A 17,484-nucleotide genomic window follows, 5' to 3' on the forward strand; every position below is an offset into this window, starting at 1 on the left:
TGAACAATATTATTTACATTTAAAGTAGCTACTTTCTATTTCAACTTTTTTGATATCTGAACGATCATGTGACACTGAAGATTGGAATAATGGCTGCTGAAAATTAAGCTTTGCCATCACAGAAATAAGTTACATTCTAAATGAATATGCTGATTTTAATCTCTTAATTTTGTCAATGTTGAAAACATTTGTGCTACTAAAAATGTTTTGTGTAAACCATGACTCTTCGATGAACAAGGTTTAAAAGAACAACATTTATTTGAAACTTAGTGTTTTATAGCATGAAGGACATTGCTGGACTTGAACTCCTTTAATTTATGTTAATCATCTGAATACTTTCAGGGAAAAAGCAAAGATTCAGTAACTCATTCATTTGCCCCTGTAATAAGAATGTACTTCCAAACATGTACTTCACCAACACAATAAATAATTTAGGGTTGCTATTTCATAGAGAATGCTGAGTGCTGAAGGTGACTGTGTGTATGTAAGTTGTGGTGCACAGCAGGAGAGTGTATGCCTGAGGAGAACTTATTAAAATACAGGACACCTGAGCTTCAAGCAGCAAGGCCCCTGGGGACAATCAATCAGGTTTATCCAGGATGAAGGGAGGAGGGAACTCTGTCCCCCCCGCTGCATCCTGGAGGTCCCCGCACAGACATGCTTTCACTGATCAATAACAGTACTGCAATGTGAGGTTACGCTACAGGATAGAATTACACAGCAGTGTGTGCTAATATGCCTGGAAAGAGTGAAAAAGGATGCAATGCATGTGCAAGAGAGAAAGTGAGCAAAGACCAAATGTTCACATCATTAAGCACTACTTAATCTCGCAGCAGGACAGCCTCAAAATAACCGCCGTCTCTCAGGATACCAAATACCTGTATTATCAAACAGTACTTGCTTAACTTGGTTATGAGGTTTAAATGTGGTACATCCTGATCAGCTGTGCTGGATCTGTGAGTTTGTGTGTGGCGAATACTGCACATGGTGGGACTGATACTCTATCATGATGAAAGTCACCCTCCCTCTTTCAACCCTCTAATTTGAACACAACCTGAAAGAGAGAAGCAGAAGATGCCACTGTGATCTGCTATTTGCATGTTCACGTTCATTAATATAGACATGAACCCCACAAAACAGTCTCTTTAGATCTGCCCACATCCTTTCGGCTTCATCAGTTCCTAAATCCATCAAACCCACCAGACCACCATACTATCAAACACTTCAGAGGAACTCACACCTGTGATATAGACAAAGGGAGATATCTCTGAATATCAATTTCCTGTTATTTGGCAGAAATAACTGGGTATACTGGGTGCACATAAACAGATCGTAATTATAGAACTGATCAATCTAAACTGTTACTATTAATTACTTTTTAATTGATTTTATTCAAGTCAGATTTATTTATCAACACTGAACCAACCTAAATACTTTAGACTAACAAACATAACAGTTAATCAATTATAGATGAATAAATAAATACAAATTAAAAATGGTTCTCAGGGATACAATTGCAGATAACTTACTTGATATGAATATTTCTTATCAGACCAAAACTGAAACTGGCACCACTTTCAGAAGACCTTCATATTAATGACACTATAACATTGTTGCTGTGTTAGCATTATTGTGTCAATTGTTTTGTACCTTGTAACTTACTATTTTTCATAGTGGAAATAAGCAAAAATAGGTAAAATTACATAATTTCAATTCAAAACGACATTTCATCGCATGTTTATTTATGATGCGTTTAGCTGTAAAGTGAATGGGACAATATACATTTGAACAAGAAGACTACATTCAAAAAGAGGATCTTCCAAAGCAGTCTAACATCCAGCTAGAACCAGATTTTTCAGATCGGAGAACTGCAGGGTGTAAAAATGTTAATAAAAAGTAAATAATTTATTATATTTACTAAAAAAGATTAAATTCTATTTGTTTACTTGCATATCATCAGAGAACTGTGAACATGCAAATATGTTATTAATTCCTTTTAAAAAAATAACTTAATGTCTCAGGGAGTACTTCATGTAAATATTTTATGTCAAAGTGCTTTAGCTGATGAAAAAAAAAAAGTATAGGAATCTTTTGAACTAGAAACCTTTTCTGCGTGCTTGTTTCCAGGAAGCCTCATCCTGCTTTGAACAGAGATTTTAGGTCTTCTGCTCTCAAATACTGCAGTATGAGCTATAAGTCTCAGGAGTGGTTTAGAGATTCAATTATCGCCTGTACAAGAGTGATGTTTAACAACAAGATGAGACACAGGCTGTTTATGACTCTCCAGAGCAGAGGGCTGTAGTCAAATCAGCTTTAAATGCTTTTATCTGATACTATTAACCCCTCTGTGCTCCAGGGCTTCTCAAAGCAACCCTGGATATGTTTCAATAAGAGAAACAGCTGTATAAATGTAGCTGCAGCTTCCACCGTCCTCCATAGGTCACTATTAAGCTCTATAATGAGGATGTACTTTGTTAAAGAATCTAAGCATACCCAGGTTCACTCTGGTTTGGGCACAGACAAAAATAGACTAATTAAGGAGTCTTAGAGAGCACACTGACTTAACTAGGCAGCTAGTCCTCAGAGCATCACACACACACACACACTCTCTCTCTCTCAATGAGGTGCAACACACTGAGATCCCTTAGAGCAAAAAATGCTGGCATACATTGAAGTCTTGAGGGCAGTGATCTAGCATTTCTCTCTCTCTCTCTCTCTCTCTAACACACACACACTCTCTCTCTCTCTCTCTCTCTTTAACTATTCCAAAGCATTGACAGCTGAGTTATAGATGCCCGAGGGGCAATTTTGGAGTACTGCAGTTTTAATGCCATCACACCCTGATTAAAAGACATGTTCAGTTTCAGAATGAATCTAAATCTAAAGTTGAATAGGCCATGTGTCCAAATGATAGCCTCACCAAGGCAACCAATGAGCCTATTAGCAAAGGATTACATCTTACACTAATTCACAAACCCCCACGCACACACTCAAAATGGCCCTCGGCTAGATTAAATCATCTCAATGTCACTGCAAAAGACTATTTGTAACAATATACACAGGGATAAAGGTGTTTAGTGGTTAGAAAGATCTTACGCAATTATAAAAGCCAGATTATTTACTAGATTACTTGGAACGTTCAAACAGATTTTAACCAAATGGCAGAATGTACAATTTGACACTTGACTGTAAAAAGAAATAAAAAATACAAGTAGAAAAATAAAATGATTTTGCACACAGTAGGTGTTGGTGACTTTGTTATTATTATATTTGATACAGCTTCTGGTTGTTATTCAATTATATGTTAATATATGGGCCTATGTGAACTCTTAAAATGAGTTTGCTGTGATGAAAGGCAAAGATGATGCAGATGGCCCACTGGGGCTTATAGCTGATCAAAATTGGCCTCTCTAGCAGCTGTCATGGTAAACACTAATTAAATAAGGCAGAATACAACAGAGAGCAACTACTACGAAAAGCAAGAAAATTTTGAGCAAGGAATTTTCAAAATTTCTCTATTAATTAAAAAGTGTCTCGTACTTTGAACAAAAACATAACTTATACTATATTTTACAATACATGAATTAAAAATAATAAATAATAAATCATACGGTGTACTTAAACATTGTATTTTTTAATTTTTTTTTACTGCAGCATTTCAGCATTCTATGCAGTTAAAATTGCGGCTCTTCTTTACAGAAAATGGTGCAGGGAATACTGATGTGTGGCCGCCTCTGTTCAGACGTTCTACTTGAAGCGCATTGTGTAGTTTTGCAGGTATTCGACGCATCACATTTCTCCACGCTATTCATTGTCTGATGCGGCGCATTTAACATTTCTTCCCGCAAAGTCCATCGTAACGCAATAATCAGTTATCTGGATGTGTCAATAGACATAAGATTTCTGGATTTGACAAAGATAATCACATTATGCATTAAGTTTTACAGCTGCGTAAACACGCGGCAGAGAAAAGCAAACGCATGTGACGCACTACAGCCGCACTAACTGGAGTTTCAGCACCTTGGACAGCGATCCGTCTCTCAAGTGAACTTCTCTGCACTGATAGAGTGAGACGCGCGAACTACTGCAGCGCAGTATTTATTTTAACTGCAAAATAATGGCACAATTATTAGCATTTGTGTATGCGTGAAATCCTGTCGGTTCTGTGCAAGACTTACCCCAACTGCTCGCGGTCCTCCCGCAGAACTCGCGCGTTCTCGGGTTCCAGAAGAACTCCTTCCACGCGTTCTTCTTATCATCCTTTGCCATTTTCCTGGACGAAATAAATGTGCACTCACAGAGTCAACGCCTCGGGGCTAACACTCTCTTTGAGAGTAATAAAAAGCTATTCAACCCTTGAATAGTGTGGAGAAAGGGTTCAAACGATCTTTAAGGTCTCAATAGAAAGCTTTTTAAAATGAAAAACTGGGTAAAAGCGATTCTCAAGGCACTCTGCCGAAACCTGAGCACTCAAGCAAGGACTGAGCGAGAGGAGACCTCGATTTCTCTGTGACGCCCGGCTTTCTGCCCACTCACAAGTGTAGTGCGCATTCCGCAGAGAGACAGAGCGAGAGAGAGAGAGAGAGAGAGAGAGAGAGAGAGAGAGAGAGAGCAGTGCAGCACTAATGTGTCGATACTGCAGTAAAACCATCTCTGTCTGCTCAGCCCCTATCACCCCCACCCCGAAAAAGTCCCTCCTTTAGCAAAACTCAAGTCACTTCTTAGCCAATAGCATCGCTATACTGCGCACTTTGGCCCGTCTTCCACAGCAAAATGGCACATCTTTAAAGCCTGTGATGGAAGAGACTTTTGGGCGCATCTGTCAGCATCTCATGAGGCCGTTGCCAAGAAGAAGTCTCTGGGAAGTCTCAGGTGAAGTCAGGGAAAACGTCTCTCAGGAAGTGCGTGGTGTTTCCGTTCTGTGTCGTTCCGTGCAAAGATTCCCACTGGCCTCAGATGGTAAAATGCACTGTAAAAACAATCTCGGATCAAGCAAATAATACTTAAAATAAAATCTACTTGATTGTTGTATTACAGCTTATGTAAACCAAACAGGTAATGTATCTTGACGCTGTTTTTCCTGTTACAAGATACATAGGCAGATCTTCAACAAGCATTACAGGTGAGTTGGATTAATGCATTCATTTAGTTCAGACAGATTTACACAAAAAATAATTTGTTTCATTGGTATTTGGGCATAATTAATTAATGTGGCTAGACTGTTTGGCTACCTAGCAGTTTTATTGGCAATGCTGTTGATTTTATTATATTCTTATGATTATCAAGAATGTCAAGAATCACTTAATATAGATGGGTATTTTTTTAATGACTGCAGATTAATGGTAACTTGACATTTTAAGTTCAGTCAAGGAATTTGCATTAAATAATTAGACTTAATTATGCTTAGTATATAACTAAATAATACTAAATTAAATATGAATTTAAATTTTACGGATTTTACAAAAATGTTACAGATTTTACAGTGCAAAATTAAGCTTCAGCAAATGAAACTGCTGGCATGTGCCAAGCAGTCTATTTTTTTTTTTTTAAATCTAAATAACCATATAATTTATATTTCTGATGCTCTGAACAGATCCTCCCGATCCTCCCTTAAGCGTAACTCCAGCTGTTACAGAACCAGTATTCCTCTTAAACTTCAATTTTTACTTCAGACCTGTAAAAGTTTCAATGACTGGTACTACTTGATAAATCTGTCACATGACACCAGATAAATAATGTCTGTAATGATGTTCAAGATCAATGACAGGTTAGAGCCAACAATATAGAAGACCTGTAGGAAGAGAGAACTTGTACAAGAGCTTCATCTGTGACACAGGACATCATTGAAGAGCAAATCAGTCAACACAATTCAGCAACACACTGTTGTTACAGCTCCCTGTGTTCATGATGCTGACACATGAGTAAGAAACAACTGCCCACAGTGAAAATGGATACTGAAACAACAAGTCTGGAAGGTCAGCATGAAAGCAAAAAAGTACACCCAAAAATGAACATTTGATGAAAACTCTCAGGCCATCCAATATGCAGATGATGTCTTAATTGAAACAGATTTGGGAATTTAGGATTACATCACTTGCTCACCAATGAATCCTTTGCAGTGAATGGGTGCCATCAGAATGAGAGTCCATACTGCCGACAACGACATCTTGTAATGTAAAAAGGTGCATAATTTGTTAGAAACAAATCCATCCGTAAGGGATTTTAACTTTTTATTTTTTACTGGAGAAAGCAACATTATGGATAGAGGACCTCTTTAAAGTAAAAAAAAGATCTTGATGGATTTTCTGTACAAACAGGTTTTCACATTGCAACACATTGACTGACTGATGTCACATGGATTACTTGTGAATTATTATGATGCTTTTATCAGCTATTTGGACTCTCATTCTGATGGCACCCATTCACTGCAGCGGACCCATTGGTGAACAAGTGATTTAATGCAAAATTTCCTAAATCTGTTCCGATGAAGCAACAAACTAATCTACATTTTGGATAGCCTGAGGCTGAGTAGATTTCCAGCAATTTTTCATTTTTCTGTGAACTATTCCTCAAAGAAGAGAAAGGGAATGAATAAAACATTTCCACATTATACTGTACAAGCAGATATTCCACTGATTGTATGTTAAGGAGGTCTGCAGGACAAGAAGACATTAAATCCATGTACATTGCAACAGTTTCTTTCACTCCCTCTCTCTCTCTCTTTCTCGCATACACACACACACACACATACTGTTATTCACACATGTATTTTAGGTTCATCATATAAAATTTATTTCATGACGATATCAATGCAAATATAGCACTACAGTGATTTCCAAGGTACACCGTATCTTACCATACCAATATATTATGGCACTCATAATATGGCCACCATTTATGTAGACACGCAAAGCCGACAGTTTCTGTAAACTAGTTTACCCAATAATACTTACAGTAAGTTACCCTTTTCATCTTAATAAATTTCCACTAGATGATTATTTAGTATATCTGAAGTACAAACTGGGCACAATTTATATAGACTGGGACACAGTCCAACCTTAAACTGAATGATTAAGGGAATTCATCAAGAAATCCCAGCATGCATTGCACCAGCCCTCCTCTACTGTGGTCCTCCGTACTGTTTGATAAAGACTGTATTTCAAATGGCCACCCGAGTGGTGCAGTGAAACCCTGGTGTCATGGTGACAACATGTCAAACCCTTGGCAACATCACTGCAATGTTGCCATCACATTTACAGCAGTGTTGCCTGGGTGAGAACTGTACAGGTTGGTGGTGCTAACTATTCGGAAAAACAACAACAACTTTTAAATACAACCACAACAACAACTGAAAAACATTCATTTGCCAAGTTAGAAAAAGATTCCACTCCTTAAAACTCCATCGCATGATCTCAAAAACAAAACAAAAAAGAAACTCTAAAAAATGTAGAAGAGAAATAAAACAACAGCAGTGAGGGATATGTAAGCAATAGTAAAAATTCAATATAGCAGCAGAAGTAGTTCAAAAAATATCCAACTGATATTCCAGCGAGCCGGGTGGAGTGTGTTGGTGAAGATATGAATGTGATCAGACTTAAGTTGCTTAAAGGGACTTGCGTGACACTAGCTAGAAAAAAACATTGGTTGGTTGGTGTGTGTGTGTGTGTGTGTGTGTGTCTAAGACTGTGCCTTTAGTAGAGAGGGCTCGCCTATCAGCGGTCCATTCAGTACAGTGTAGACAGGTAGCCACAGATAACACTACTAAATTTCTTTATAAAACAATTAAACACCTTGTACTTTTGTACATTATATGCTACAATATATTTATTGATTACAAGTATGAAAGTGGAAATAATTGCTACATAATCAATACAGTTGTACATGTTTATTTTACAGTTTTTAACAAGTGTTTTTTCTTCTCGTTTAATCTCAATGTCATGTGGTTCGTTTTCTTTTTTGCGGAAAAAAGTTCCAGCATCGGTCTGACCGCTGCATGTTCATTTTTCCCAGCAGGGAGCTGTGAGTGTGTGCGTTTCTGTATATGCATGTGTGCATGAGAATTGGACAGTGTGAAGAGGTGAAGTTTTCTTTAAGGGACAGGGTAACTGGACTGCTCAATCTGACTGTAGTATGATTAGAGCTTTTATATATGTTATTATCTTATTAAACGACACTGCAACCCAAATTGATTGACACATGAGACTATGCTGCCAAAAACACAGTTAGACGTTAGCTTCGGATATGCTCAGATACAGATTAAATGTAAACAGATGAGTAAATATGGTGGTCCGACAGTTTTTAGATGAACACAATGGCACCTCATGTTAACGCAGCACGTGCATTGGTCCTCGGCCTATGTCATATTTTGTAATGAAGCTCATTCTGTGATTGTACTATTTTCATCAAGTTAATGTTACAGAGTTATGAAATAATGAAGTGCGGATCTGTCTTTTTTCACCATCATGATTTTGTATCGGACTGGGCTAATGGTCAGTCTCCTCTTTTAACAAATATTGCTACGAAAGTCACGTAACTTCTGCTTAACAGCTTTTCTTCTACTCCCCAAATACGCAGACACACGTGTCCCCACACTCACCAGATTGGCACTCAATCAATAGGCAGTAATTAGACTTCAGATGAATTTCCTCTACAAACTACGACAGTACCACACAGCCCTTCATCACCGTTTCCTGTGTTTGAATGTGTAAGACTTTTTTGTGTATACATATCAAATTTTGTTTTATTGACTTGTTTCCCTGTATCCTAACCATTTTGTTGTCTATTTGTCTGGATTTCCTCTCATGACTGTTCAGCTTCTAACATCGCACATCTCCAATGTAAAGATACATCTGACAGTGTTCACCATAACACCACACACACACACACACACACACACACACACACACACACACACACACACACACACACACACACACACACACACACACACACACACACACACTCACACACACATTTTGACACTCTTCTGGAATGTAAAAAAAACATCAGTCCAGTGGGTGCCCAGGAAACAGCAGCATAACTGTGTAAATCTGGTCAGTAAAAACACAAAAGCCCAAAGTCACAGACAGTTTATGATATGAAGAAAAGCTCCGCTGTGATCTTTCAGCACCTCTTCATTCTTTACATATCAAGCTTTGATAATTTCTTCATTCCTTGGAGGAAAAAGCACGTCTATTCTCCTTACTAATGGTTTATATTCAGAGTACAAAAGTTACAGTGCTCCAAAAGTTTCCAGTGTGTTTCAAAAAGGTTGTAAACTCAGCAGCACAGGTTGTATTTGCAGCAGGTCAGACAGAGTTCAGACACAGGTGTCTCTCCAGTTTGTGTGTGTGTACGTATGTGTTTTATCTGCTGCAACTATATTGGCACATAAACACCATGTGGAACACATTTCTCCTGCTTCTATAGAGAGATTTATTCTAAATCATGCTATTCTCTTTGCAAAAAAAATGCTCCCGCTTTGTCTTTTCAGTCTTATTTGAATCTCTTCACTCAAAGGCCACTTCTCCATTACCCCCAAAATTTCCTATTTTGTCTTTTCACACGCAAAAGAGAAAAAAAAGAAGAAAAGATCTGTACTCTGTATGTCTCTCTCAGTCATGTCTTTCTTACTCCCCACCCTCTGTTTGCTCTCTCTGCCTGGGTCAGATGGCCGAGTCCCACACCACAGCCTGTGGCCTCTGGCAGGGTGGCGTTCCAGTCTTGCGGGGCTCTGGCGTTTTCCTCCAGCTGGGTAAAATAGGCATACTGTCCTGCTTACATAAGCTCTTATCTGGCCGGCGATGAGCTTTAATCTCCTTACACAGGCAGCGCTTTCTCTCGATCACCTCCAGGAGCTTGCCGTCCCGCTGCGCCTGGGCTGTGGAGGTGCCGGCTGTGCCCGTGCTGAGGGTAGCCTGGGCCTGTGCGGCGAGCTGAGCCAGCTGCTGGAACTGGAGCTGGACCTGCTGCTGGTGCTGGTACTGCTGCTGCCGGCTCAGAGACGGACTGCAGGGAGCCTGAGTCTGTGCCTGAATCTGCGAGAGAGCATGAAACTACACACAGAGACAGAGAGAGAAAGTGTAAAAATTACTTTGCATAGTTGAGAGCAGATGAAATACATAGTTAGTCATGTGATTGTTTGGCATAAAGGCATCAAGGTTTGGCTGGTTAGCAAGGTCTAGTTAGCCTCTGCTGCTAGATGAAGTAATTACACCATCTGGCTGCAAAAAGAGAGAGATGCATTGAAAGTGATTAATACTATTCTAGAATTATTTATATATACTATTACAGTATTTATTAATACTTTTTATTAGTTTTTATTCCTATATTTCAGTTTTGAATTTAATACATATTTTTTTACAAATATAAAATACAATTTTGTAATTTATGGTATTTATAATTTTATTATTGTATTTATATATCTATTTAGATTTATTTTGCTTTTAAGTTTTAGTCATTTTCTGTTTTTACTGAAACTTATTAATTTCAGTTAGTTGCCTAAGCAACATTTGATATTAAAATGATTTACTATTTAATATTAACATTTAATATTTTAATATTACACTTCACTTACATAGATTTCACCATTTACAATATTTATTTTTATTTTATACTATTTTATAAATGTTTTATTTTTATGTTTTTTTATCTTTATCACAATTCTTCTCTTTTTAATTTTTCACCATCATCAAATACCACACTGAAAGTTAGTTTTTTGTTCCACTGCATGATGCATGCTTTTGGCAATTTTTACCAAGGTTCCGGGATTCAAAAAAACAATGCCAGCAGAACTTGGTTGGGCAAGTACTGCTGGCATTCAATCCAACATAAAAAGAAAATTAAATCAATAAGGAGAGTCCAAAAAAGTTCAGAACAGCCACTTTTAATTAATTCCTTCCCAAAATTAACTTTTGCCACACCTGTCAAAGATTAATAGGTTTTTTTATTTATTTTTTTATTAAATGTAATTACTGAAAATTCTAATTCACTAAATAATATTTAGCTAGGAGTATTACACATATGTGGAGTTCCTACTGCAAAAAATTACAGTGATTCATTTTAAGATTGGTTAAAAATGGTTTAAAAACCACAAATCTGGGCAATTATATCAGCAATCAATCATGTCAGACTTTAGTTCTTACAAATCAACTTAAGCCTCTAACGAAGGTGCCAGTCAATTTGTAAATTACATTTTCCACTTAGAATGTTTTTTTTTTTTTTTTGGGGGGGGGGGGGGGGGGGAGGCGTTCTGGGTGTGTGCTCTTTGCTATATCAAAGAACACCACCAGATAGCGCCAACTCACAGCATCCATCCCATCCCCCTGCTCTGAGAGGGAAGGTCATATCAGCTCACAGAGTCAATCTCTGTGCTATACACACACACACACACACACACATACTGCGTCAGCATGTGAACTTTTGCCAAGAGACAACAGCACACCAGGGGAAAAGAACAGAGGCTTCTGTACGGAAGCTAACATCCAACAAGATTGAAAATTAAAGATTATTTAAATGCCACTAGAGCTATAGGAAGTGGAACATCCCTTTCTGTTAACACGAAAGAAAAACATGAGCTGCTTCGCATGTTTAATGCAAATCTCTCCGGATTCTCCTTTTTACTTTTCTCACATTCAACATACTAAACTCCCAAAATGGCTGTCTGACAAACCGCTGACAGAGACAGTCAGACGGAAGAATCAAAGCCTGTCACTGGCCGACACAGAGAGACTCCGGCAGCGCCACTAGGTTGAGTTTGATCATTCACGTAGACTGTCTGTCTGCCTACCACAGTCTGACAAAAAACAGTTTTCTCCACCCATGTGCTGCATCTGTCCCCTCTCTTTTCTATTCTGTTCTGCATTTTCTCTCTCTCTCTCTTGCTCACAATCTGTCTTTCCCTCTGCTGCATTTCTTTGCCTCCCTCCCGCTCTGTATTCATCCCCCTTTTCCTCTGCACTCATTGACCCTGCAGCGGAGTGCAGTGCAGTTACAGACATGTTTGGGTGTGGATGCTGGTGACTCAATGGGCTCCGCGATTTACCTAATGACTGTCTGGAACAGCAGTCACAGGGGCACAAAATGGAACGAAATTAGTTACAGATCACCTGCCGTAACTGTCAAGCTTGGTGTCAATTACACGTATGAATGTTAACCAGTTGAAGTGAATTTAATTCATTACTGCAGTATCTACAACCGACTGAGGCTGAACAAACCTGTGCGATTTCTAAACTTTTCCTGCAAACATTGAACTGAAAAGCACAAAATTCAAATGCACACTTGTCTGAGGTTTTCTCAGTATCAGGGTGGTGTATGAGGTGAATTAAAGGTCATTGCAGCAGCATGCACCGCTGTAGAATTCTGTGAAATGAAGTTAAATATGGTAAATATTTACACTGATTCAAATGTTACACTGTTGAAACATAAAATGTGTTAAATGGAGATTGTATGTGTTAAATCCATGCATCAGCAGCCATATCATCCTGTAGCCCAAGACTGGTTGCCCACTGAAGCTAAGCAGGGTTGAGCCTGCTCAGTACCTAGATGGAAGACCTCCTGGAAAAACTATGTTGCTGCTGGAAGAGGTGCTAGTGAGGTCAGCAGGGGGGTGCTCACCCTGTGGTCTGTGTGGGTCCTAGCACCCCAGTATAGTGATGGGACTCTATACTGTCAAAAGCACCGCGGGTGCTGCACACTGGTGAAGGACGAGGAGACTCCCCGTCACAATTGTAAAGTGGTTAAAGAGCAGAAAAGCGATATATAAATGAAATGTATTATTATTATTTGGTAACAGGAACACTTGTGCCCTCTTAATCTTGAATCATGACAATTTACATCTCCTTCCCTCATAATGACACCTTTTTTTCTGATGATGTCTGCACCCGCGCAAGTGTGGAACAATAACTTATCCCCTCACAGCAATTAGCAAATGACAACAAACCAATTCCTGATGGACAAAATGGAACCTGTCTTAAATTTTTTTTATAGTTTGGATAAACCACTTGATGAAAACTATTGTTTATAACAAAAACAGGTTAAACATTCTTCAAAATGCCTTTGGTGTTCCACAAAAAAGGGCAGCAGATCAAAAAGTAAATTCTTAAGCTCAAATCTTAATGTGATCATGGTTTTACCTGGATGAATGTGTGTTTAAACATTGCTGAGTAAGCAATAACATTGCAGCTGTATAATAACTCTCTGAGTGTGTGTTTATGTGAATTTAGTGATGGCTTTAGTGGTGCTGGCATGTGTTACCTGGTGGAGTGCTTCTCTGGCCGGCAGGCTGCTCTGCCTTTGAACGTCTCCACCCACTTGTCTCACTCCTGATGTGGAGGAAGACCTGCCAAGGCGACCCAACTCTATGAAAGATCACAGACACCCAGCCAAGTTATTGTTTTGAAAAATAAATCTCAGGAGGACATCAAATTTTTAGTCAAATCTAAAATAATGATTGAAATATCTGAAATATGAAGTTCCTACATTGGAGAACAGAAAGCATAAGTAATACTGTTAAAATGTATTTGACAGCAATCTGAACTGTGAAAGATATCACAAAAAAGAATTGTGCCTGCTGAAAACATTGTTCATTTAAAGGAGTTACGAAAATAGGGTAATAGAGCAAAATAAATAAATAAATAAATAAAATAAAATTAGTGCTGGCGAAGTTTGCATGGTGCAGTTTCTTAGGTTGTGGAGGATGGGATGCAGTACACTACAATGTTTGACCTGTATGCAGGGACTGCACGGCATCGTGCCACTACTGCAATCCAACGACCTAAATCAGTCTTTAAAATTCATAAAAAGGGCTAAGCTAAAAGTTCCATCTTGATTTATAACACTTTTCACCTTCTTTTGATCATTATTTGTTGGATTATTACTGCCATAAATGAATAGAAGCAGTACACAAACTTTTTCTACAGATATTCATGAAATTCAGCCTGCTTTCCACCCTACTTTCCACTAATAGTGCAACACTAATTGCGCCAGGCAAATAGCGCTGACAACTGTGAATGCGTTGCATTCTATAATGAGCCTCATTTGCATTGAAAGCAGGTGTGTTTGCATTGCAAAAAATTACATTATTTAACATACTTTATTTAAATGTGCATTGCACAACGTAATGCATATAATGCTTAGTTAAGTTGGACTGCGGGTGTTATGTGAATAAAATGCATGATGTGCACTGCAATACAGCAGTTAAAGTGGCAGAAAAAAAGTTGAGAGAATTAATTCCTGAATATATCATGGCATACAATTATATGGTTCTAAAATGTCCAGAAATGCATGGTTCCTAATTGTGACTATTTTCGAGCTAATACTGTGTGTTGCTTAATGTGTTAAATGGTCTTTGTGATTTTTTCATCATGGTTTTAGTAGGTTTAAATTCAGTGTTTCCCCATGTTTTCAAAGACATGATAGATATCTGATCATTCTGTTATAAAATGTGATGCTTTACAAACAAATTAATGCAGACTAATCCCAGCAGCATCAATTTACAGCTCATAAACTGTTCAAATAAAATGTTTTAACTCTAACTGAAACACACTTGATCTATATCCAGAGTTTTAACTACTGAGGTCATACCAGAAAGTCTGTGCTAATGCCATTTTAACTGGGTCTTCTCACCTCCATTGCGGCATGCTGGGAAGGTTTGGCAGGGTAAGGGTAGTCCCGCTCGTATCAGTCCTCTCAACCCTGGTGGTCCATCTGCCCCAGCCAAGCTCTCGCTGTGTCTCCCTGTTGACCGCACAGGTATTCCAGAGTGTCCACTACTCCGCATGGCTCCTAGGTCATCCCTCTCTCTCCTCAGTAGAGCATCTGCACTGCCATTCCATGCACCTCCGTCCTCCTCTACAAAGCATTACAGAGAAAAACACAAACATGTATGATAGAATCACAGAAAGAGAATTTCCTCCATAATCATCCATCAATCATTACTCACTCTCAGTGTCTCGGCTCCCATGACTGAATGATAATTTTCGGTGCATGGGCCAGTAAGCCTGTTCTTCGGTGAGCCCTAAGGCAGCTGCGCTCTCCCAGGGAATGAACCCGGCCTTGGCCTGCAACACATGGGCTGCAGATCCAGTTTTAATGGGGTCCGTGTGCAAGGATGGCAACTGTGAGCCCCCGCGTAGGCTATCGTAGGCGGGTGGGCGGCGGAAGCCAACCGAGGGATAGGTCCAGAGAAGGGGGCTGTCGGAGGGGGGAGGTTTGTAAGCAGGAAGGCCATGAGAAAAGTGCGGGGTGTGCGACCGATGCATGTGAGAGCGAGATGGAGGGCGCTGAGCGGATGAAGAAGAGGTGGAAGGTGGCGTAGCTGCTTTGGACGATGATGGTTGACTTGGGGTAGGAGTGGTGCTCGTGCCAGTTTGAGAAGTGTGTGTGTATGTGCTTGAAGAAGGGGTATCAGAATGATTGGAAGATGGTGTGCTCAGGTCTCTCTCTCGGTCACGGTCACGGTCACGGTCACGGTCACGGTCACGATCACGATCCCTCTCTCTGTCCCTTTCTCTCTCAGATTTCTCAGACTTGAGCATGAAGCTGACAGACTTTCCCTCTTTGGGCTGTGTTTGCATCTGGGTAGAGGACTGTCCGGAGCCCTTGCTTGATGACGACATCTCTTTCTCAGGCTTGCGGTAATGGTGATAGTGGGAAGGCCTGTGGTGAGGGTGATGGTGATGATGGTGGTGGGAATATGGAGAGGAGGACTTTGAAGATGGAGGAAGAGGAGTGGAATGACTGCGGGCTCTGAGTCCTGGCGCCGGCCCCAGCTGTCCTTCCCTCCTCTCCTTCTCTCGTTCCTTCTCAATGCCAGAGGACTCTTTGGAAGTGCTGGTGGAGCTCATGCTGGAGGAGGTGCTAGTAGATGTTGGCAGACTGGAAGCTGACTGCACACTGATTTTGGCCGAGCTGCTCTTGTGTTGAGCCCCCACCCCACTGGAGGCAGCAGCCGGCTGGGGAAATGCCAGGAGCGGAGGTTTGTGCTGGAGCAAGTTGGGGAAAGGTGCTGGGATCTTACTGGAGCTAGGCTCATGTTCAGACTTGGACCCTGGCAGCAGGAAGGGTGTAGGAGCACGGGGAGGGTGTGGTGAGGAGGAGAGGACTTGGGGTACGGGAGTGGAGGATGCAGAAGAGCAGGATGAAGGCAGAGGAGAGGAGTGAGAGATGGAGACAGCTGCTTTAGGCTTGGATGAGGTACAGGCTGGAGAGGAGGACGAGGGGCGTGGGAGTGAAGAAGAGGCAGGGGATGAGGAGGATGAGATAATGGAGGAGTGGTACGCTTTAGAGGACTTGATACGCTCATGTTTGAGTGGAAAGCGGCGATGGGCTTCTCGAGCTGCATCGTCCGGTAAGGGGTACTTCATCTCTTCGTATATGGCCTCTCCTTGGTCTGAGTCAGAATCAGGCGTGGTGGCGGAGGGCGTTAGCGGATGAGGAGTAGGGGCACTGTGAGTCTCTCGGGTAAAGACCTGGCCAACCATTTCAATGTAAACTGGCTCATCATCTCCCCCTTCACCCCGTGGAGAGGGTTCAGAGCTCTGGAAGGGAAGAGGTGTGGTCGGTGGTGGGACTCGAGGTGGTGGGGGGTCAAAGGAGAGCTGTGTGCTTGGACTCCGTTTGGGCTTCAAGGGAGGTACCTTCCGTCCTGCCATTTCACCTGAATCAGACTTCTTCATTGCTGTTTAACAAAGAAAAGCAGACAAGAGGTGAAAAAGAATGACACAAAGGCAAAGAGAGGAAGTTTTAAAGAAACCACAGGTCAGGTATTTTATACTGTTTTTTACTTTTACATTATTAAAGAGTTAGTTCACCCAAAAATGTGTCCATATTTTACTCACCCTCAAGGATTCCTTGGTATATATGACTTTCTTTTTGTCAGACGAATCCAATCAGAGTAAATTTAAAATTGTCCTGGCTCTTGCTTTATAATGGCATGGGTGAGTGGGAGTTTTTATTCAACAGTCCAAAAACATTGAAATAAAGCGCATTGGTCCAAACGAGCATCACATAGCTCTGGGGGGTGAATAAAGGCCTCCTGGCCATCGATGCATTGAAAAAATATTTAAATTCCATATTTTAAATGATATAAACAGTTTTGTGTAACTTCCGCTACCTGTAATACACACATTCACAAGAGACTGCTTTTCCGGCGGGTGACTTACAGTAGGACGAAGGCACAGTGCATGTACGTGTTAGTTTCTCTGTTTGTTTATGGGAGCAAAGGAAGTAAAGTGTCCTTACTTTACCAAAGGAAAATCAGTCTCTTGGCTTATATTGAAATGCTCTGACTATTTTTTTTTTTTTTTTTTTTTTTACAAAGCCTTGTTTCGTGCTTCTTAATTGTTTGCTCTCTGTCGTGCTTCTGTATTCGTCACTAATCTGTCGCATCTTCTGTCGGAACGGCTTCCGAATACAACAGTTATCACAAGTGAGAAAAAGGTGTTTATATCGGTTTAAAAATTGATATTTGTCTTACAAAAATTA

At 40.1% G+C, this 17,484-nt stretch overlaps 2 protein-coding genes across 3 annotated transcripts in view; both read right to left on the bottom strand.

Annotated features, from left to right (window-relative positions):
• LOC113049108 (sodium/potassium-transporting ATPase subunit beta-2-like) overlaps positions 1-4,593 on the bottom strand; it is a 10,276-nt gene extending 5,683 nt beyond the window's left edge. Inside the window, exon 1 of one of the 2 annotated variants that reach the window (XM_026211156.1) lies at positions 4,179-4,593. In XM_026211156.1, the coding sequence (XP_026066941.1) occupies positions 4,179-4,269 (91 nt within the window). In that variant the 5' untranslated portion in view covers positions 4,270-4,593. The remainder of the gene's footprint in view (positions 1-4,178) is intronic. The other variant, XM_026211157.1, reaches the window with a different exon arrangement.
• Positions 4,594-8,931: 4,338 nt separating this feature from the next.
• LOC113049109 (neuronal tyrosine-phosphorylated phosphoinositide-3-kinase adapter 1-like) overlaps positions 8,932-17,484 on the bottom strand; it is a 30,400-nt gene continuing 21,847 nt past the window's right edge. The window contains exons 4-7 of the mRNA XM_026211158.1: positions 14,942-16,678; positions 14,626-14,850; positions 13,255-13,358; positions 8,932-10,055 (exon numbers count right to left, since the gene is read on the bottom strand). Coding sequence (XP_026066943.1) covers positions 9,666-10,055; positions 13,255-13,358; positions 14,626-14,850; positions 14,942-16,678 — 2,456 coding nt within the window. The 3' untranslated portion in view covers positions 8,932-9,665. The remainder of the gene's footprint in view (positions 10,056-13,254; positions 13,359-14,625; positions 14,851-14,941; positions 16,679-17,484) is intronic.

This window comes from Carassius auratus, chromosome 30, assembly GCF_003368295.1.
Source record: "Carassius auratus strain Wakin chromosome 30, ASM336829v1, whole genome shotgun sequence".
NCBI lineage: Eukaryota > Metazoa > Chordata > Actinopteri > Cypriniformes > Cyprinidae > Carassius > Carassius auratus.